This window comes from Nerophis lumbriciformis, linkage group LG26, assembly GCF_033978685.3.
Source record: "Nerophis lumbriciformis linkage group LG26, RoL_Nlum_v2.1, whole genome shotgun sequence".
NCBI lineage: Eukaryota > Metazoa > Chordata > Actinopteri > Syngnathiformes > Syngnathidae > Nerophis > Nerophis lumbriciformis.
The window spans coordinates 11,745,001-11,767,500 of record NC_084573.2 but is presented as its reverse complement, the minus strand read 5'-3'; the positions used below and the strand labels follow the sequence as shown (position 1 = coordinate 11,767,500).

Sequence of the window (22,500 nt, the reverse complement as noted above, 5' to 3'; positions counted from 1 at the left end):
TCAAGCTCCCATCGGATCGGATGAGAAGGTTTTCATCCAGGATGTCTCTGTTTATTGCTGCATTCATCTTTCCCTCTATCTATTTGTGTCTATTACCACAATGTTTTTCAACCACTGTGCCGTGAGATACAATCTGGTGTGCCGTGGGAGATTATCTCATTTCACCTATTTGGGTTAAAAATATTTTTTGCTAACCAGTAATTATAGTCTGCAATTGATGTGTTATTGTTGAGTGTCGGTGCTGTCTAGTAACCGTGTAATACTCTTCCATATCAGTAGGTGGCAGCCGGTAGCTAATTGTTTTGTAGATGTCGAAAACAGCGGGAGGCAGTGTGAAGGTAAAAAGGTGTGTTATGCTTAAACCAAAAATAAACAAAAGGTGAGTGCCCCTAAGAAAAGGCATTGAAGCTTAGGGAAGGCTATGCAGAACGAAACTAAAACTGAACTGGCTACAAAGTAAACAAAAACAGAATGCTGGAGGACAGCAAAGACTTACTGTGGAGCAAAGACAATGTACATACGAACATGACATGACAATCAACAATGTCCCCACAAAGAAGGATGAAAACAACTGAAATATTCTTGATTGCTAAAACAAAGTAGATGCGGGGAATATCGCTCAAAAGGAAGACATGAAACTGCTACAGGAAAATACCAAAAAAAAAGAGAAAAAGCCACCAAAATAGGAGCGCAAGACAAGAAGTAAAACACTACACACAGGAAAACAGCAAAAAAGTCAAAATAAGTCAGGGCGTGATGTGACAGGTGGTGACAGTACACCTACTTTGAGACAAGAGCTATAGTGATGCATGCTTGGTTATGCTTTAAAGTCATATCCAACGACTTTTTACTGTCAACTGAGTTTTGTTTTTTAATGATGTCTGCTGGTGGTGTGCCTCCGGATTTTTTCAACGCAAAAAATGTGCCTTGGCTCAAAAAAGGTTGAAAAACACTGCATTACCAGACTTTTAGCTACTTCTCCTTGTTTATAATGTACATTTTCTGCTGGATCTCCTCTTTTTTTATGCTGCCCTTTTTTTTTTACTGATGCTGTTACATATACTGTAATATTGTACATGGTAATTGTTAGATGTATTGTATATATTATGTAAATATATATGTTTATATTGCTACTATGGTACATTTTTTGTCTACTTTATACCTTTTTGTTTTCGCCCTCTCTTTGTGCCCTTGTGTGCATAGACTTAGACTTAGACTTAGACAAACTTTAATGATCCACAAGGGAAATTGTTCAACACAGTAGCTCAGTTACAATGATGGAAAGTGTAGGGATGGAAAAGACAATGCAGATATAAATAGACTAATATAGCGATCTAACATATATACAAATATATACATAATGTGTACAGAATAATATACAAACCCCGTTTCCATATGAGTTGGGAAATTGTGTAAGATGTAAATATAAACGGAATACAATGATTTGCAAATCCTTTTCAACCCATATTCAGTTGAATGCACTACAAAGACAAGATATTTGATGTTCAAACTCATAAACTTTATTTTTTTTTTGCAAATAATAATTAACTTAGAATTTCATGGCTTCAACACGTGCCAAAGTAGTTGGGAAAGGGCATGTTCACCACTGTGTTACATGGACCTTCCTTTTAACAACACTCAGTAAACGTTTGGGAACTGAGGAGACACATTTTTTAAGCTTCTCAGGTGGAATTCTTTCCCATTCTTGCTTGATGTACAGCTTAAGTTGTTCAACAGTCCGGGGGTCTCCGTTGTGGTATTTTAGGTTTCATAATGCGCCACACATTTTCAATGGGAGACAGGTCTGGACTACAGGCAGGCCAGTCTAGTACCCGCACTCTTTTACTATGAAGCCACGTTGATGTAACACGTGGCTTGGCATTGTCTTGCTGAAATAAGCAGGGGCGTCCATGGTAACGTTGCTTGGATGGCAACATATGTTGCTCCAAAACCTGTATGTACCTTTCAGCATTAATGGCGCCTTCACAGATGTGTAAGTTACCCATGCCTTGGGCACTAATACACCCCCATACCATCACACATGCTGGCTTTTGAACTTTGTGTCTATAACAATCCGGATGGTTCTTTTCCTCTTTGGTCCGGAGGACACGACGTCCACAGTTTCCAAAAACAATTTGAAATATGGACTGGTCAGACCACAGAACACTTTTCCACTTTGCATCAGTCCATCTTAGATGAGCTCAGGCCCAGCGAAGCGGACGGCGTTTCTGGGTGTTGTTGATAAACAGTTTTCGTCTTGCATAGGAGAGTTTTAACTTGCACTTACAGATGCAGCGACCAACTGTAGTTACTGACAGTGGGTTTCTGAAGTGTTCCTGAGCCCTTGTGGTGATATCCTTTATACACTGATGTCGCTTGTTGATGCAGTACAGCCTGAGGGATCAAAGGTCACGGGCTTAGCTGCTTACGTGCAGTGATTTCTCCAGATCCTCTGAACCCTTTGATGATATTACGGACCGTAGATGGTGAAATCCCTAAATTCCTTGCAATAGCTGGTTGAGAAAGGTTTTTCTTAAACTGTTCAACAATTTGCTCACGCATTTGTTGACAAAGTGGTGACCCTCGCCCCATCCTTGTTTGTGAATGACTGAGCATTTCATGGAATCTACTTTTATACCCAATCATGGCACCCACCTGTTCCCAATTAGCCTGCACACCTGTGGGATGTTCCAAATAAGTGTTTGATGAGCATTCCTCAACTTTATCAGTATTTATTGCCACCTTTCCCAACTTCTTTGTCATGTGTTGCTGGCATCAAATTCTAAAGTTAATGATTATTAGCAAAAATAAAAGTTTATCAGTTTGAACATCAAATATGTTGTTTTTGTAGCATATTCAACTGAATATGGGTTGAATATGATTTGCAAATCATTGTATTCCGTTTATATTTACATCTAACACAATTTCCCAACTCATATGGAAACGAGGTTTGTATATACAGATATATTATATTATGTCTATAACATATATACAATATACATTATCCTTTCCATCCTTTGTAACTGAGCTACTGTGTGGAACAATTTCCCTTGTGGATCAATAAAGTTTGTCTAAGTCTATCCTGACTAGTCTCCCAGTTCTTGTCGATGAAAACCATCCCCAGATCATGATGCTGCCACCACCATGCTTCACCTTAGGGATGGTATTGGTTCATTCAGTCTTTGTTTATCATAGTCTGAGAGTCTTTCTGGTGCATATTGGCAAACTATTTACTAATAAATGGAGTCCAAATGTTGAGCAAAGGGTCTGAATACTTATGTGCATGTAATTAAAAAACGTTATTTTTAATATATTTGCGTAAAATTCTACATTTCTGTTTTTTACTGTCAAGATGAGGTGCTGAGTGTACATTAGTGAGAAATAAAATGAACTTTTTGGATTTTAGCAAAAAGCCGCAATGACAGAGTAAAAAAGGGGTCTGAATACTAATATACTCACTTTATATTAGTGTCTATTTTTAGTTTCTGTTTTTTTTTATTCCAAAATAAAAAATAACATAATGAACCTCGCATGTTATGACTTTTCCGTATGGTGAAACAAGTTTTGGAAACACCCATTCTAGGCTAGTTTATGTTCTGCTCAAAACTCTCGGTCACCGTGTTTCTGAGGGATTTCCGTCGAGCCACGATGACGGAAGGTTTGCAGTCCGGCTGCGCCGCGGGCCGCTCCGCCTGCGCCGCTCGTCCGTGCGGCGAAGCTCCCTGTGGCGCCGTTTGACTCCTGGGCACCGGCACTGACACGGGCATGACTAAAGGGACCATGGTGGCGTGTTTGCCTCGAGGACCGTCTGCCTGCTGAGAAACGCAAACAAAAAAAATGGGGCAAAATCAAACAGGTGCGAACGACCCCGAGGAAGACAAACGGTAGGAAATGGATGGATGGACAGTCATCCATGCAATGAATAGTACAGTGCATCCTGAAAGTATTCACAGCGCTTCACTATTTCCACGTTTTATGTTGCAGCCTTGTTCCAAATTGGAATTAACTCATTTTTGTCCTCAAAATTATGTACACAATACCCCATAATGATTTTTTTTCAAATGCTTTAAAAATAAAAACATAACAAATAATATGTACATATGTACACTGCAAAAACTGAAATCTAAATAAGATTACATTTCTCAAATAAGGGTGATATTTGCTTATTTTCTGTCTGATAAGATAATTCTTCTCAGTAAGCAGATTTTATGTTCGAGTGTTTTACTTGTTTTAAGTGTTTTGGTCCTAAATGATCTCAGTAAGATATTACAGCTTGTAGCTGAGATTTGATGACCTATATTGAGTAAAACATGCTTGAAACTAGAATATCAACTGTTGCAAAGCTGTGTCATCAACACTCACAAGTATAAAACTACTTTTTTAAAGTACCATATTTTTCGGAGTATAAGTCGCACCTGCCGAAAATGCATAATAAAAAAGGAAAAAAACATATATAAGTCGCACTGGAGCCCGGCCAAACTATGAGAAAAACTGCGACTTATAGTCCGAAAAAGACGGTAATCATTTCTTACTTCAAGCATGAAATAAAAAAAATCCTGATGCCGAGCGCATATCATTATATCAAGATAATGGCACTAGCATTTAATTCATTTAAGAATATTTTCCAACATATTGAGCAAAAAGGTCTCTTCTTTTTTCTACCAAAAAAAGTGCACTAATTAGTGAGAATATACTTATTTTAAGGTATTTTTGGGTTCATTGAGGTTAGCTAATTTTACTTGTTTTGGAAAGTTTTGACAAGCCAAATTTTCTTGGTTTATTGGCAGATAATTTTGCTTAGTTCAAATAAAATACCCCTAATTTTTGTCATTTTTTTTCATGTTTTTGATCACTGACTTTTTGCAGTGAGGTAAGTGCCTTTCAACGATGATCACAAACACAGATCCACTCTGGCTAATATTGATTTTATCGGAATCGGAAAAATCTTATCAATTCCCATCCCTCCATACACTAAAACATGCTTTTATTTTGTCAAAGTATCATTTTGGGCCAATTTTGCCCTATATTCATGCAGTGTTTAGTGACCCCGACTAAAACAAGTTGAAAAACTTATTGGGGTGTTACCATTTAGTGGTCAATTGTACGGAATACACTGCAAAAACTGAAATCTCAGTAAGATGAAATATCTCAAATAAGGGTGATATTTGCTTATTTTCTGTCTGATAAGATAATTCTTCTCACTAAGCAGATTTTATGTTAGAGTGTTTTACTTGTTTTAAGGGTTTTGGTCCTAAATGATCTCAGTAAGATATTACAGCTTGTTGCTGAGATTTGATGACCTATATTGAGTAAAACATGCTTGAAACTAGAATATCAACTGTTGCAAAGCTGTGTCATCAACACTCACAAGTATAAAACTGCTTTTTTAAAGAAATAATGTATTATTTCAAGAAGAAAAGAAAAAAATCATGATGCCGAGCACATATTATGTCAAGATAATGGCACTAGCATTTACTTCATTTAAGAATATTTTCCAACATATTGAGCAAAAAGGTCTCTTTTTTTTCTATTAAGAAAAGTGCACTTGTTATTAGTGAGAATATACTTATTTTAAGGTGTTTTTGGGTTAATTGAGGTTAGCTAATTTTACTTGTTTTGGAAAGTTTTGACAAGCCAAATTTTCTCGTTCTATTGGCAGATAATTTTGCTTAGTTCAAATAAAATACCCCTCATTTTTGTATTTTTTCTTTCTTGTTTTTGAACACTGACTTTTTGCAGTGTATTCACAGCATCTGCTCAATACTTTGTTGATGCACTTTTGGCAACAAGTGCAACCTCAAGCATTTTTGAATATGATGCCACCAGCTTGGCACACCTATCTTTGGGCAGTTACGCCCATTCCAGTTTGGAGCACCTCTCAAGCTCAACCGGGTTGTATGGGAACCGTCGGTGCATAGCCATTTTCAGACAAAAATAAATTCATCCCATGTTGGAATCAGGCCTGGGCAATTATTTTGACTCGGGGGGGACCAAATTTAGACAAAAAATGTGTCTGGGGGCCGGTATATCAGATTTTTAGGAACACTAATACAAAACCTCACAATAATGTCTGAATGCTAAAATCGTTATGACAGACCGCCTTAAAAAGCGGAATGGAATTTTAAATGTTTTTACTGAATGAGACACCCAGAATGTACATGAAAATAAAGAATGTGGGATTTACAATATTAACTATGAATGATAAAACACTGAATATTGACAACACATGAACGTCACACCACCTTTCCATGGACATTATTTACAATCAAGCGAAACACAAAAAAACACCTACAATCTGATATATCACGAAGCTTTAGAACTTTGTTGTAAAAATCTCCTTCCACGTCTGTCCCTGACACCCGCATTTCAGGCTGACACTCTGTGGAAACGCTCCCCACCCACACTGCTTGGTGCCGAGTCTGAGCTGCCATACCATAGTAACTAATTAGATTACCATAGTAACTAGTATATAATGCAAAAGCTCAGATTCTAACCATTGAAATACAAACCCCGTTTCCATATGAGTTGGGAAATTGTGTTAGATGTAAATATAAACGGAATACAATGATTTGCAAATCCTTTTCAAGCCATATTCAGTTGAATATGCTACAAAGACAACATATTTGATGTTCAAACTGATGAACTTTTTTTTTTTTTGCAAATAATCATTAACTTTAGAATTTGATGCCAGCAACACGTGACAAAGAAGTTGGGAAAGGTGGCAATAAATACTGATAAAGTTGAGGAATGCTCATCAAACACTTATTTGGAACATCCCACAGGTGAACAGGCTAATTGGGAACAGGTGGGTGCCATGATTGGGTATAAAAGTAGATTCCATGAAATGCTCAGTCATTCACAAGCAAGGATGGGGCGAGGGTCACCACTTTGTCAACAAATGCGTGAGCAAATCGTTGAACGGTTTAAGAAAAACATTTCTCAACCAGCTATTGCAAGGAATTTAGGGATTTCACCATCTACGGTCCGTAATATCATCAAAGGGTTCAGATAATCTGGAGAAATCACTGCACGTAAGCAGCTAAGCCCGTGACCTTGGATCCCTCAGGCTGTACTGCATCAACAAGCGACATCAGTGTGTAAAGGATATCACCACATGGGCTCAGGAACACTTCAGAAACCCACTGTCAGTAACTACAGTTGGTCGCTACATCTGTAAGTGCAAGTTAAAACTCTCCTATGCAAGACGAAAACCGTTTATCAACAACACCCAGAAACGCCGCCCGCTGGGCCTGAGCTCATCTAAGATGGACTGATACAAAGTGGAAAAGTGTTCTGTGGTCTGACGAGTCCACATTTCAAATTGTTTTTGGAAACTGTGGACGTCGTGTCCTCCGGACCAAAGAGGAAAAGAACCATCCGGATTGTTATAGGTGCAAAGTTGAAAAGCCAGCATCTGTGATGGTATGGGGGTGTATTAGTGCCCAAGACATGGGTAACTTACACATCTGTGAAGGCACCATTAATGCTGAAAGGTACATACAGGTTTTGGAGCAACATATGTTGCCATCCAAGCAACGTTACCATGGACGCCCCTGCTTATTTCAGCAAGACAATGCCAAGCCATGTGTTACATCAACGTGGCTTCATAGTAAAAGAGTGCGGGTACTAGACTGGCCTGCCTGTAGTCCAGACCTGTCTCCCATTGAAAATGTGTGGCGCATTATGAAGCCTAAAATACCACAACGGAGACCCCCGGACTGTTGAACAACTTAAGCTGTACATCAAGCAAGAATGGGAAAGAATTCCACCTGAGAAGCTTCAAAAATGTGTCTCCTCAGTTCCCAAACGTTTACTGAGTGTTGTTAAAAGGAAAGGCCATGTAACACAGTGGTGAACATGCCCTTTCCCAACTACTTTGGCACGTGTTGCAGCCGTGAAATTCTAAGTTAATTATTATTTGCAAAAAAAAAAAAAAGTTTATGAGTTTGAACATCAAATATCTTGTCTTTGTAGTGCATTCAATTGAATATGGGTTGAAAAGGATTTGCAAATCATTGTATTCTGTTTATATTTACATCTAACACAATTTCCCAACTCATATGGAAACGGGGTTTGTACTTGGTGTTAGAGATGTCCGATAATATCAGCCGATAAATGCTTTAAAATGTAATATCGGAAATTATCGGTATCGGTTTCAAAAAGTAAAATTATAGACTTTTTAAAACGCCGCTGTACGGAGTGGTACATCTCCGATAAAAAACGGACGTAGGGCACCGGGAGACTCACAAATTTCAGTGCCCCTCCCGAAAATCTCCCGGGGCATTCATTCTCCCGAATTTCTCCCGATTTCCACCCGGACAACAATATTGGGGGCGTGCCTTTAGCGTCCTCTACAACCTGTCGTCACGTCCGCTTTTCCTCCATACAAACAGCGTGCCGGCCCAGTCACATAATATATGTGTCTTATACACACACATTAGTGAATGCAAAGCATACTTGGTCAACGGCCATACAGGTTACACTGAGGGTGGCCGTATAAACAACTTTAACACTGTTACAAATATGCGCCACACTGTGAACCCACACCAAACAAGAATGACAAACACATTTCGGGAGAACATCCGCACCGTAACACAACATAAACACAACAGTACAAATACACCGAACTCCTTGCAGCACTAACTCTTCCCGGACGCTACAATACACACCCCTGTTACCACCAAACCCCCCCATCTCCAGAATTCGGAGGTGTCAAGGTTGGCAAGTATGCTCTAGTATACTCTGGACTGCAGCTGTGTGCCTTCATTGTTTTTGTAGCTGTTGTTTTGAGGCATGTTTAAAAAAAATAAAAAATAATGCACTTTGTGAAAGTCAAAGTATAGTATTTCCCATAGTTGTAGTGGGTATCAGGATTATCTCAGGGAGAGCATGTCCCAAATTCCAATCTGTTAAAAAAAATAATGCACTTTGTGACTTCAATAATAAATATGGCAGTGCCATGTTGGCACTTTTTTCCATAACTTGAGTTGATTTATTTTGGAAAACCTTGTTACATTGTTTAATGCATCCAGCGGGGCATCACAACAAAATTAGGCATAATAATGTGTTAATTCCACGACTGTATATATCGGTATCGGTTGATATCGGAATCGGTAATTAAGAGTTGGACAATATCGGAATATCGGATATTGGCAAAAAAGCCATTATCGGACATCTCTACTTAGTATAGTTGAAGACTTCCGGTCATTAAAAAACATCACTGCACATCATAATGGCAGCTACACTTTACATCTTAAAGATCTAAAAAAAATTATTTGGGAATGTCCGGCGGGCCAGATTGAAAAGCGTAACGGGCCGCATGTGGCCCCTGGGCCTTAATATGCCCAACAAAATGTGAAAAAAGTGAAGCGCTGTGAATACTTTCCAGATGCACTGAACTGTAACTTCATTATTGCTGGGGCTGCAATTAAAAGTGAATGCAACAACCTGCAGTCATATTTTTCATAATATTCGGTCTGAAAAAGGAAAACTGAGCAGAGAATTATGCATTAAAGGGAAATTTACTCCTTAAAATTCCTGAAATAGTTTTTAATGTGCAATTACCGTATTTTTCAGAGTATAAGTCGTTCCGGAGTATAAGTCGCACCGGCCGAAAATGCATAATAAAGAAGGAAAAAAACATATATAAATCGCACTGGAGTATAAGTCGCATTTTTTGGGGACATTTATTTGATAAAAGCCAACACCAAGAATAAAAATAATTTCACACATAAGTCGCTCTTGAGTATAAGTCTAACTATGAAAAAAACTGCAACATATAGTCCAAAAAAATCAGTAATTGAAATAGTGTTTGGGATGTATGGAAGTGTCAGTAAAATTAGTTGTATAATCAATTGTTATAAAATACCTAATGCTAAGGTTTGATTGACACTCTTATACATGCATGGTTTATAACTGCGCTTTATTATCCTGAGATGGTTCTGGTAATTAACTAGCTAAAATAAGGTATTCAAATGATTATTAAAATGGATGAAAATTTAAAAAAAAAATGTATTACCGTATTTTTCGGAGTATAAGTCGCACCGGCCAAAAATGCATAATAAAGAAGGAAAAAAACATATATAAGTCGCATTTTTGGGGGAAATGTATTTGATAAAAGCCAACACCAAGAATAGACATTTGAAAGGCAATTTAAAATAAATAAAGAATAGTGAACAACAGGCTGAATAAGTGTACGTTATATGAGGCATAAATAACCAACTGAGAACGTGCCTGGTATGTTAACGTAACATATTATGGTAAGAGTCATTCAAATAACTATAACATATAGAACATGCTATACGTTTACCAAACAATCTGTCACTCCTAATCGCTAAATCCCATGAAATCTTATACGTCTAGTCTCTTACGTGAATGAGCTAAATAATATTATTTGATATTTTACGCTAATGTGTTAATAATTTCACACAAGTCGCTCCTGAGTATAAGTCGCACCCCCGGCCAAATGATGAAAAAAAACTGCGACTTATAGTCCAAAAAGTACGGTACAAATGTATCCAAAAATGTAAATGTCACTTAATGAAAAAGTCTGCTACTTGTCATGCTTTATCAATTAATCAAATAGCACCTAAAATACAAGGTGAAATATTTGGAATACCATTTTACCTAATTGTATTATGCAATGTGCAAGATTGTGTTTAAGATGCACACCCTGAAAATATAACTGTCATTTTTATGAACCCTGATGGACCATTGTCAGACCATTCAGCACAGTAAATACATTGGATCAGTGTTTTTCAACCACTGTGCCATGGGAGATTATCTAATTTCACCTATTTGGGTTAAAAATATTTATTGCAAAGCAGTAATTATAGTCTGCAAATGATGTGTTGTTCTTGAGTGGTCGGTGCTGTCTAGAGCTCGGCGGAGTAACCGTGTAATACTCTTCCATATCAGTAGGTGGCAGCCGGTAGCTAATTGCTTTGTAGATGTCGGAAACAGCGGGAGGCAGTGTGAAGGTAAAAAAGTATCTAATGCTTAAACCAAAAATAAACAAAAGATGAGTGCCGCTAAGAAAAGACATTGAAGCTTATGGAAGGCTATGCAGAACGAAACTAAAACTGAACTGGCTACAAAGTAAACAAAAACAGAATGCTGGAGGATAGCAAAGACTTACAGTGGAGCAAAGACGGCGTCCACAATGTACATCCGAACATGACATGACAATCCACAATGTCCCCACAAAGAAGGATAAAAACAACTGAAATATTCTTGATTGTGAAAACAAAGTAGATGCGGGAAATATCGCTCAAAGGAAGACATGAAACTGCTACAGGCAAAATAGGAGCGCAAGACAAGAACTAAAACACAAGAGCTATATCATACTTGCCAACCCTCCCGTATTTTCCGGGAGACTCCCGAAATTCAGCGCCTCTCCCGAAAACCTCCCGGGACAAATATTCTCCCGAAAATCTCCCGATTTTCAGCTGGAGCTGGAGGCCACGCCCCCTCCAGCTTTATGCGGACCTGAGTGAGGACAGCCTTTTTTTTTTATGACGGGAGGACCACAGGGTGACAAGAACTAAATCATCCAGACTAGAGATAAATTGTATTATTATGTTTATCTTACCTAAAAATAAATATATTTATAATTTTTTCTTTTAAAAACTAAATACATTTTTACTATATTTTGCTAAAAACATCAAAATTAATTGTATTTTTATTTGTATTTTTTCTGATTCCTTATTACATCCAGCCATAGAATTATACATTAAAATAAACATATTGGAAATAATTAATAATCATAATAATTCATTTAAAATGACCATATTTAATTATTAAAATAATTGCTTGTTTATCAACAACTTTAGCATTTTATTCATCACATTTTGAAGCTCTCAGAAGCCAAATTATGTTATACTCCTTAAGATTTATTTATGCAAGTTTGAAGTATCAATTATCTAAACACAGTTTTGTTTGCATATTTTCAGGATGTAGAGATATATATTTATATATATATGTATATATATGTATATGTATATGTATGTATATATATATATGTATATGTATGTGTATATATATATATATATGTTTCAAATATTTGACTTGGTGAATTCTAGCTGTCAATATACTCCTCCCCTCTTAACCACGCCCGCGCCCTCAACCACGCCCCCCCCCCCCCCCCCCCCCCTGAAATCGGAGGTCTCAAGGTTGGCAAGTATGGCTATATTGATGCATGCTTGGTTATGCTTTAAAGCCATATCCAACAATTGTGACAACGACTTTTTACTGTCAACTGAGTTTCGTTTTTTAATGATGTCTGCTGGTGGTGTGCCTCTGCATTTTTTCAACGCAAAAAAAATGTGCCTTGGCTCAAAAAAGGTTGAAAAAACACTGCATTAGACGATAAAACTACGGCTTGTGGCAAGTTCACGGTATATGAAGGCAAATGTTTGGTGCATTCAAGACAACATGGGAGCCTGGCGACATGGGCCCCTCCCTCCCGAGTGCTGCATGACGGAGAAAGCGTGTGAGGAATGTGGAGGTGTGCAGACATGCAGCTGCTCAGGCGCACTTGTGCACTACGGCGTTATTATAAATAGCGCCGCCGCGCTCACTCTCCCATTTGTTGTGCAATACGAGCGAGCGTTGCAGTTGTAACGATATCGGCCTCGGCGTGCTTGCAGATTATCATCGCTTGCACAATCTCACGAGATCTATAATAGAAGGGATGCATGAAAAACTGCACCTTTGCAAAGCAGGGATGTGCATCGCAAACATCCTGTTAGTTGTGCCAAATTGATTGTTTATGTCTTCAAGCAACTCAGGCAGAATGCACATCTTATTTTTTCACCAATAAAGTGGAGGTACTGTACTGGTTTTCTATTTGTTACAAAGTATTTGAACATCCAATTGATTTTAAAACATTTAAATTCAGTGATTGCTCATTTTCTCTGCATCCGTATAACAACCACAAACATTATTATCCAAACATCTGTGAAATTAAAGATGTTTTTAATGCAGTTTCAGATCCTGTTAGATTGTGCAAGTCATGATAAAGTTTGCACTGATGGACGTGTACGACATGCATGCACTGTTGAGGTCATAAACTAAACAAACCCCAGAAATTGATTTTGCAAGAGTTGGAGGAAGTGTCAAACAGAAGCAGAGTGAGGAGGGGCGAGGGGAGGGGTCCTTCCTCTTTAAACTCAATTTATAAATGGTTGATTTCTGCACTGCAAAAACTGAAATCTAAGTAAAATTACCGTATTTTTCGGACTATAAGTCGCAGTTTTTTTCATAGTTTGGCCGGGCTCTAGTGCGACTTATATATGTTTTTTTCCTTCTTTATTATGCATTTTCGGCAGGTGCGTCTTATACTCCGGTGCGACTTATACTCCGAAAAATACGGTAAATATCTCACATAAGGGTGATATTTGCTTATTTTCTGTCTAAGATAATTCTTCTCACAAAGCAGATTTTATGTTAGTGTTTTACTTGTTTTAAGGGTTTTGGTCCTAAATGATCTCAGTAAGATATTACAGCTTGTAGCTGAGATTTGATGACCTATATTGAGTAGAACATGCTTGAAACTAGAATATCAACTGTTGCAACGCTGTGTCATCAACACTCACAAGTATAAAACTACTTTTTTAAAGAAATAATTTCTTATTTCAAGAAGAAAAAAGAAAAAACTCCTGATGCCGAGCGCATATCATTATGTCAAGATAATGGCACTAGCATTTACTTCATTTAAGAATATTTTCCAACATATTGAGCAAAAAGGGCTCTTTTTTTTCTACCAAGAAAAGTGCACTTGTTATTAGTGAGATTATACTTATTTTAAGGTATTTTTGGGTTCATTGAGGTTAGCTAATTTTACTTGTTTTGGAAAGTCTTGACCAGCCGAATTTTCTTGTTCTATTGGCAGATAATTGTGCTTAGTTCAAATAACATACCCCTCGTTTTTGTAATTTTTTTTCTTGTTTTTGATCACTGACTTTTTGCAGTGTGGTTAGTGCCTTTCAACGATGATCACAAACACAGATCCACTCTGGCTAATATTGATTTTATCGGAATCGGAAAAATCTTATCAATTCCCATCCTTCCTTACACTAAAACATGCTTTTATTTCATCAAACTATCATTTTGGGGCAATTTTGCCCTATATTCATGCAGTGTTTAGTGACCCCGACTACAACAAGTAGAAGACTTATTGGGGTGTTACCATTTAGTGGTCAATTGTACGGAATACACTGCAAAAACTGAAATCTAAGTACCGGTAAGATGAAATATCTCAAATAAGGCTGATATTTGCTTATTTTCTGTTTGATAAGATAATTCTTCTCACTAAGCAGATTTTATGTTAGTGTTTTACTTATTTTAAGGGTTTTAGTCCTAAATGATCTCAGTAAGAAGCTGAGATTTGATGACCTATATTGAGTAAAACATGCTTGAAACTAGAATATCAACTGTTGCAAAGCTGTGTCATCACCACTCACAAGTATAAAACTACTTTTTTAAAGTACCGTATTTTTCGGACTTTAAGTCGCAGTTTTTTTTCATACTTTGGCCAGGCTCCAGTGCAACGTTATGTTTTTTTCCTTCTTTATTATGCATTTTCGGCAGGTGCGACTTATATTCCGAATAATACGGTAATCATTTATTACTTCAAGCATGAAAAAAAAAAATCATGATGCCGAGCGCATATCATTATGTCAAGATAATGGCACTAGCATTTACTTCATTTAAGAATATTTTTCAACATATTGAGCAAAAAGGTCTCTTTTTTTCTACCAAGAAAAGTGCACTTGTTATTAGTGAGAATATACTTATTTTAAGGTATTTTTGGGTTCATTGAGGTTAGCTAATTTTACTTGTTTTGGAAAGTCTTGACCAGCCGAATGTTCTTGTTCTATTGGCAGATAATTTTGCTTAGTTCAAATAAAATACCCCTCATTTTTGTAATTTTTTTTTTCTTGTTTTTGAACACTGACTTTTTGCAGTGTGGTTAGTGCCTTTCAACGATGATCACAAACACAGATCCACTCTGGCTAATATTGATTTTATCCGAATCGGAACAATCTTATCAATTCCCATCCCTCCTTACAATAAAACATGCTTTTATTTCATAAAAGTATCATTTTGGGGCAATTTTGCCCTATATTCATGCAGTGTTTAGTGACCCCGACTAAAACAAGTTGAAAAACTTATTGGGGTGTTACCATTTAGTGGTCAATTGTACGGAATACACTGCAAAAACTGAAATCTAAGTAAGATGAAATATCTCAAATAAGGGTGATATTTGCTTATTTTCTGTCTGATAAGATCATTCTTCTCACGAAGCAGATTTGATGTTAGTGTTTTACTTGTTTTAAGGGTTTTGGACCTAAATGATCTCAGTAAGATATTACAGCTTGTTGCTGAGATTTGATGACCTATATTGAGTAAAACATGCTTGAAACTAGAATATCAACTGTTGCAAAGCTGTGTCATTAACACTCACAAGTATAAAACTACTTTTTTAAAGTAATAATTTCTTACTTCAAGCATGAAAAAAAAAAAATTCCAACATATTGAGCAAAAAGGTATTTTTTTTCTACCAAGAAAAGTGCACTTGTTATTAGTGAGAATATACTTATTTTAAGGTATTTTTGGATTCATTGAGGTTAGTTAATTTTATTTGTTTTGGAAAGTCTTGACCAGCCAAATTTTCTTGTTCTATTGTTTTTGACCACTGACTTTTTGCAGTGTATAGGCTAGTAAGGTAAAGTTTTGTACCTGACAAGTTTGGGCTACCTCGCTCCTGCAGCCTTCATCAGAGGTGTCACGTGATGTTAGCGTGACGTCATCTGTGACGTGTTATATGGATTGTTCATCCCACCTGAAGTGGTGGGATGGCGGTGTGCCGCCCGGGGGTAGGGCGGGTCGCCTCCTGTCGTCTGGATGTCTACCAAACGGTTGGTAGGCTCCTTCGTCCCTATTGACAGTTTTTGGGGCCCGCTTCCTGATCTCAACCGCCTCTTTGATCCACCGATGGAATGTGTTGCTTTCCATTCTCATGACCTTGGCTGCCTCTCAGTTCATTAGATGGTTTTCCCCTCTTGCAGTGGTCTGAAATGGCCGATTTTAGATTTTTCCTGCGTCGCTTTCGTTCTCGTTGCACACCGCCATCCCACCACTTCAGGTGGGATGGAACAATCCATATAACACGTCACAGATGACGTCACGCTAACATCACATGACACTAGAGATGTCCGATAATCTCGGCCTGCCGATATTATCGGCCGATAAATGCGTTAAAATGTAATATCGGAAATTATCTGTATCGTTTTTTTTATTATCGGTATCGTTTTTTTAATTTTTTATTATTAAATCAACATAGAAAACACAAGATACACTTACAATTAGTGCACCAACCCCAAAAAACTCCCTCCCCCATTTACACTCATTCACACAAAAGGGTTGTTTCTTTCTGTTATTAATATTGTGGTTCCTACATTATATATCAATATATATCAATACAGTCTGCAAGGGATACGGTCCGTAAGTGTGCTGCTGGTCCACTAATAGTACTAACCTTTAACAGTTAATTTTACTCATTTTCATTAATTACTAGTTTCTATGTAACTGTTTTTATATTGTTTTACTTTCTTTTTATTCAGGAAAATGTTTTTAATGTATTTATTTTATTTTTTTTGAAGTACCTTATCTTCACCATACCTGGTTGTCCAAATTATGCATAATAATGTGTTAATTCCACGACTGTATATATCGGTATCGGTAATTAAAGAGTTGGACAATATCGGGATATCGGCAAAAAGCCATTATCGGACATCCCTACATGACACCCATACTTGCCAACCTTGAGACCTCCGAATTCGGGAGATGGGGGGGTGGGGTTGAGGTTGAGATGCAGTCAGTTGTTGTTATATGTTCAACTTCTTTAGTTATACATACTAGTGGTGTTCCTCATGGTTCCATTTTAGGTCCTCTCTTTTTCATTATTTGGGCTAGTTCAGTTCACAAAACTTGTGAGAGACTTAAAAGTTTTGCAGCAGATTCTTAAAAAATAATTATTTTCTAGCTTTTTTTGCAGACGTCAGAACAATCCATATAACACGTCACAGATGACGTCACGCTAACATCACGTGACACCTCTGATGAAGGCTGCCGAAGCAAGGTAGCCCAAAATTGTCGGGTACAAAACTTTACCTTACTGTACTACAAAAAGTGACATCTAAGTAAGATGAAATATCTCAAATAAGGGTGATATTTGCTTATTTTCTGTCTGATAAGATAATTCTTCTCACTAAGCAGATTTTATTTTAAGAGTGTTTTACTTGTTTTAAGGGTTTTGGTCCTAAATGATCTCAGTAAGATATTACAGCTTGTTGCTGAGATTTGATGACCTATATTGAGTAAAACATGCTTGAAACTAGAATATCAACTGTTGCAAAGCTGTGTCATCAACACTCACAAGTATAAAACTACTTTTTTAAAGTAATCATTTCTTACTTCAAGCGTGAAAAAAAAATCATGATGCCGAGCGCATATCATTATGTCAAGATAATGGCACTAGCATTTACTTCATTTAAGAATATTTTCCAACATATTGAGCAAAAAGGTCTTCTTTTTTTCTACCAAGAAAAGTGCACTTGTTATTAGTGAGAATATACTTATTTTAAGGTATTTTTGGGTTCATTGAGGTCAGCTAATTTTACTTGTTTTGGAAAGTCTTGACCAGCCGAATTTTCTTGTTCTCTTGGCAGATAATTGTGCTTAGTTCAAATAAAATACCCCTCGTTTTTGTATTTTTTTTTCTTGTTTTTGATCAGTGACTTTTTGCAGTGCGGTTAGGTCCTTTCAACGATGATCACAAACACAGATCCACTCTAGCTAATATTGATTTTATCGGAATCGGAAAAATCTTATCAATTCCCATCCTTCCTTACACTAAAACATGCTTTTATTTCATCAAACTATCATTTTGGGGCAATTTTGCCCTATATTCATGCAGTGTTTAGTGACCCCGACTAAAACAAGTAGAAAACTTATTGGGGTGTTACCATTTAGTGGTCAATTGTACGGAATACACTGCAAAAACTGAAATCTAAGTAAGATGAAATATCTCAAATAAGGGTGATATTTGCTTATTTTCTGTCTGATAAGATAATTCTTCTCACTAAGCAGGTTTTATGTTAGTGTTTTACTTATTTTAAGGGTTTTAGTCCTAAATGATCTTAGTAAGAAGCTGAGATTTGATGACCTATATTGAGTAAAACATGCTTGAAACTAGAATATCAACTGTTGCAAAGCTGTGTCATCAACACTCACAAGTATAAAACTACTTTTTTAAAGTACCATATTTTTCTGACTATAAGTCTGTTTTTTTCATACTTTGGCCGGGCTCCAGTGCAACTTATGTTTTTTTCCTTCTTTATTATGCATTTTCGGCAGGTGCGACTTATACTCCGAATAATACAGTAATCATTTCTTACTTCAAGCATGACAAAAACAAATCATGATGCCGAGCGCATATCATTATGTCAAGATAATGGCACTAGTATTTACTTCATTTAAAGGGGAACATTATCACAATTTCAGAAGGGTTAAAACCATAAAAAATCAGTTCCTAGTGGCTTATTTTATTTTTCGAAGTTTTTTTTAGAAATTTTACCCATCACGCAATATCCCTAAAAAAAGCTTCAAAGCGCCTGATTTTAACCATCGTTATATACACCCGTCCATTTTCCTGTGACGTCACATAGTGATGCCAACACAAACAAACATGGCGCATAGAACAGCAAGCTATAGCGACATTAGCTCGGATTCAGACTCGGATTTCAGCGGCTTAAGCGATTCAACAGATTACGCATGTATTGAAACGGATGGTTGTAGTGTGGAGGCAGGTAGCGAAAACTAAATTGAAGAAGAAACTGAAGCTATTGAGCCATATCGGTTTGAACCGTATGCAAGCGAAACCGACGAAAACGACACGACAGCCAGCGACACGGGAGAAAGCGAGGACGAATTTGGCGATCGTCTTCTAACCAACGATTGGTATGTGTTTGTTTGGTATTAAAGGAAACTAACAACTATGAACTAGGTTTACAGCATATGAAATACATTTGGCAACAACATGCACTTTGAGAGTGCAGACAGCCCAATTTTCATCAATTAATATATTCTGTAGACATACCCTCATCCGCTCGCAGATTTCTTTGACTTTTATCGTTGGAAATGCATCTGCTTTGAGTGTCGCAGGATATCCACACATTCTTGCCATCTCTGTCGTAGCATAGCTTTCGTCGGTAAAGTGTGCGGAACAAACGTCCAATTTCTTGCCACTTTCGCATCTTTGGGCCACTGGTGCAACTTGAATCCGTCCCTGTTCGTGTTGTTACACCCTCCGACAACACACCGACGAGGCATGATGTCTCCAAGGTACGGAAAACAGTCGAAAAAACGGAAAATAACAGAGCTGATTTGACTCGGTGTTTGAGAAAATGGCGGATTGCTTCCCGATGTGACGTCACAACGTGACGTCATCGCCCCGAGAGCGAATATTAGAAAGGCGTTTAATTCGCCAAAATTCACCCATTTAGAGTTCGGAAATCGGTTAAAAAAATATATGGTCTTTTTTCTGCAACATCAAGGTATATATTGACGCTTACATAGGTGTGGTGATAATGTTCCCCTTTAAGAATATTTTCCAACATATTGAGCAAAATGGTCACTTTTTTTTCTACCAAGAAAAGTGCACTTTTTATTAGTGAGAATATACTTATTTTAAGGTATTTTTGGGTTCATTGAGGTTAGCTCATTTTACTTGTTTTGGAAAGCCTTGACAAGCCTAATTTTCTTGTTCTATTGGCAGATAATTTTGCTTAGTTCAAATAAAATACCCCTCATTTTTGTATTTTTTTTTCTTGTTTTTGAACACTGACTTTTTGCAGTAAATGAACCTCTTCAACATCTTTAAACTGAAGCTTGCAGTTTTTGTTTTTTTTTCCGTGCAAACTCACTGTAGCCACATTTCACGAGCGATGAGTAAATAAAAACACACCACCTCGGTTTTGAGAGCCGCCGACAGGGACTCGGGCAGAGAGGGCATTTCCGACGCCTTCTGGGCCAGGGTCTCCAAGTTGATCTCCTTCGACGCCCTCCTCCTCCTGCGGGTGCTCTGGATGACTCCCCCCGTCGCCGCCTGGCCGTCCCCTCCCCTGGCGGCCGCCTGAGCCCCCGCCACTCCGTTCTGGGAGGCTTCCTTGGGGGCCCACATGTTGGCGGGGGCCGGCGGGGATTGAGGCGACTGTCCGTCTCTGGAGAGGCGGCGCGAGCGGCGGGGAGGGGCCGGCGCGGGTTCCGCCGGGTTCGCGGAGACCCGTTGGAGGTATGTCTCGGCACCCTGGGGTTGGACCTCCAGCGATGGCGCGGCGTCCTTTTTTTCAGGGGGCTGGTAAGTGGCAAAATTAGCGTGTTGAATCTCCAGCTGGGGGAGAGTTTGTGCTTGCTGCATTTTCTGCATTTGTTGCTGTCGCTCGTGTAGTTGCTGCTGGTGGTATTGATGCTGCTGCAGCTGCTGCATTTGCTGCATCTGCTGCTGCTGCTTAAGTTGCTGCTGCAGCTGAAGTTGCTGCTGCTGCTGCTGCTGCATTTGTTGCTGCTGCTGCTGCTGCTGCTGCATTTGGTGTAGCAGCTGCTGTTGTTGTTGTTGTTGTGTTTTCGGCTGCTCCCCGTATGTTAAGCCCTGCATTCCCTTGTTGCCCGTAAAAACCGGGTAGTACCCCGACGAGAACTGCTGCTTGCTGAACGTGGCCTGGAAAGGCTGCAGCATGGATCCCTGCACGTTGTGCGGCGTCCCTTGCAGGTCCTTGTGTCCCTGTTGGTACGCCTGCATCTGGGCTTGATGCATGGCAGCCGCCGCCTGCTGCTCCCACTCCAGCCCCCGCCCCTGGGCTTGACCCCGGGCGGCGTCCCGGTACACTTCCAGCTGCTGCTGCTGCTGCTGCTGCTGATTGTCGCCCGCCATCTGTAGAGGCTCGTGCACTCGCTTATTGAAGCCGCGGGCGTTCACGTAGGGCCCAAAGTTCTGTCCCCACCCGGTAACGGGGGCTTCCTGAGACCAGCCGGTGGAGTCCTGGTGCATCCACTTGACAGGAGCGACCTGTTGATAGGACGGCAGGACCTGAGGCGCTTTCTCCGGGTTGAAAACACCCGAGCTTCCCGCCATGTCACCCTGGCCCGACTCCAGTCCGTAATAAACCTCCGCGGAATGTTGCACGGGCTCCTTCATGGCTGCCGCGCGGTGCTTGCCGCTCTTGTCGGGGTTAATCTGAGGAGGAAGACTCATTGTAACGTGAAAAGAGCGTGTCTTTCCCCCTTTTCCTGCGCTTGACTTTTCTTTTTTTTTGCGGGTGGGAAATTACCACTGACGTGTGACGCCCATCCTCTTTGGCGTGCCGCACCTTGTAGGAAAAAAAAAAGGGAGAGACACTTTATTTACCTCCTTGGGAGAAAAAAAAAAAAAAGCACACAGGAAATGGAGGCCTGCCAATAGCTCAAATCAGAAAGGTCAAAGAGCATGCATGCTTTATAGCAGGGGTCACCAACCTTTTTGAAACCAAGAGCTACTTCTTGGGTACTGATTAATGCGAAGGGCTACCAGTTTGATACACACTTAAATAAATCGCCAGAAATAGCAAATTTGCTCAATTTACCTATAATTCTATGTTATTATTAATAATTAATGATATTTATCTTTTACGGAAGGTTTTTTGTAGAGAATAAATGATGAAAAAAAACACTTAATTGAACGGTTTAAAAGAGGAGAAAACACGAAAAAAAATGATAATAAAATTTTGAAACATAGTTTATCTTTAATTTCGACTCTTTAAAATTCAAAATTCAACCGAAAAAAAGAAGAGAAAAACTAGCTAATTTGAATCTTTTTGAAAAATTCAAAAAAATAATTTATGGAACATCATTAGTAATTTTTCCTGATTAATATTAATTTTAGAATTTTGGTGACATGTTTTAAATAGGTTAAAATCCAATCTGCACTTTGTTAGAATATATAACAAATTGGACCAAGCTATATTTCTAACAAAGACAAATCATTATTTCTTCTAGATTTTCCAGAACAAAAGAAATTCAAAAGACTTTGAAATAAGATTTATATTTGATTCTACAGATTTTCTAGATTTGCCAGAATAATTTTTTTGAATTTTAATTTTAATTTCGACTCTTTAAAATTCAAAATTCAACCGAAAAAAAGAAGAGAAAAACTAGCTCATTTGAATCTTTTTGAAAAATTCAAAAAAATAATTTATGGAACATCATTAGTAATTTTTCCTGATTAATATTAATTTTAGAATTTTGATGACATGTTTTAAATAGGTTAAAATCCAATCTGCACTTTGTTAGAATATATAACAAATTGGACCAAGCTATATTTCTAACAAAGACAAATCATTATTTCTTCTAGATTTTCCAGAACAAAAGAAATTCAAAAGACTTTGAAATAAGATTTATATT

The 22,500-nt window shown here is 38.2% G+C and overlaps 1 protein-coding gene across 2 annotated transcripts in view; it reads right to left on the bottom strand.

Annotated features, from left to right (window-relative positions):
* Positions 1–22,500, bottom strand: part of mideasa (mitotic deacetylase associated SANT domain protein a) — a 65,978-nt gene that overhangs the window by 41,670 nt on the left and 1,808 nt on the right. The window contains exons 2-4 of one of the 2 annotated variants that reach the window (XM_061987373.2): positions 21,393–21,431; positions 20,033–21,298; positions 3,618–3,815 (exon numbers count right to left, since the gene is read on the bottom strand). In XM_061987373.2, the coding sequence (XP_061843357.2) occupies positions 3,618–3,815; positions 20,033–21,259 (1,425 nt within the window). In that variant the 5' untranslated portion in view covers positions 21,260–21,298; positions 21,393–21,431. Of the gene's footprint in view, positions 1–3,617; positions 3,816–20,032; positions 21,432–22,500 lie in introns of both variants that reach the window. The other variant, XM_061987371.2, reaches the window with a different exon arrangement.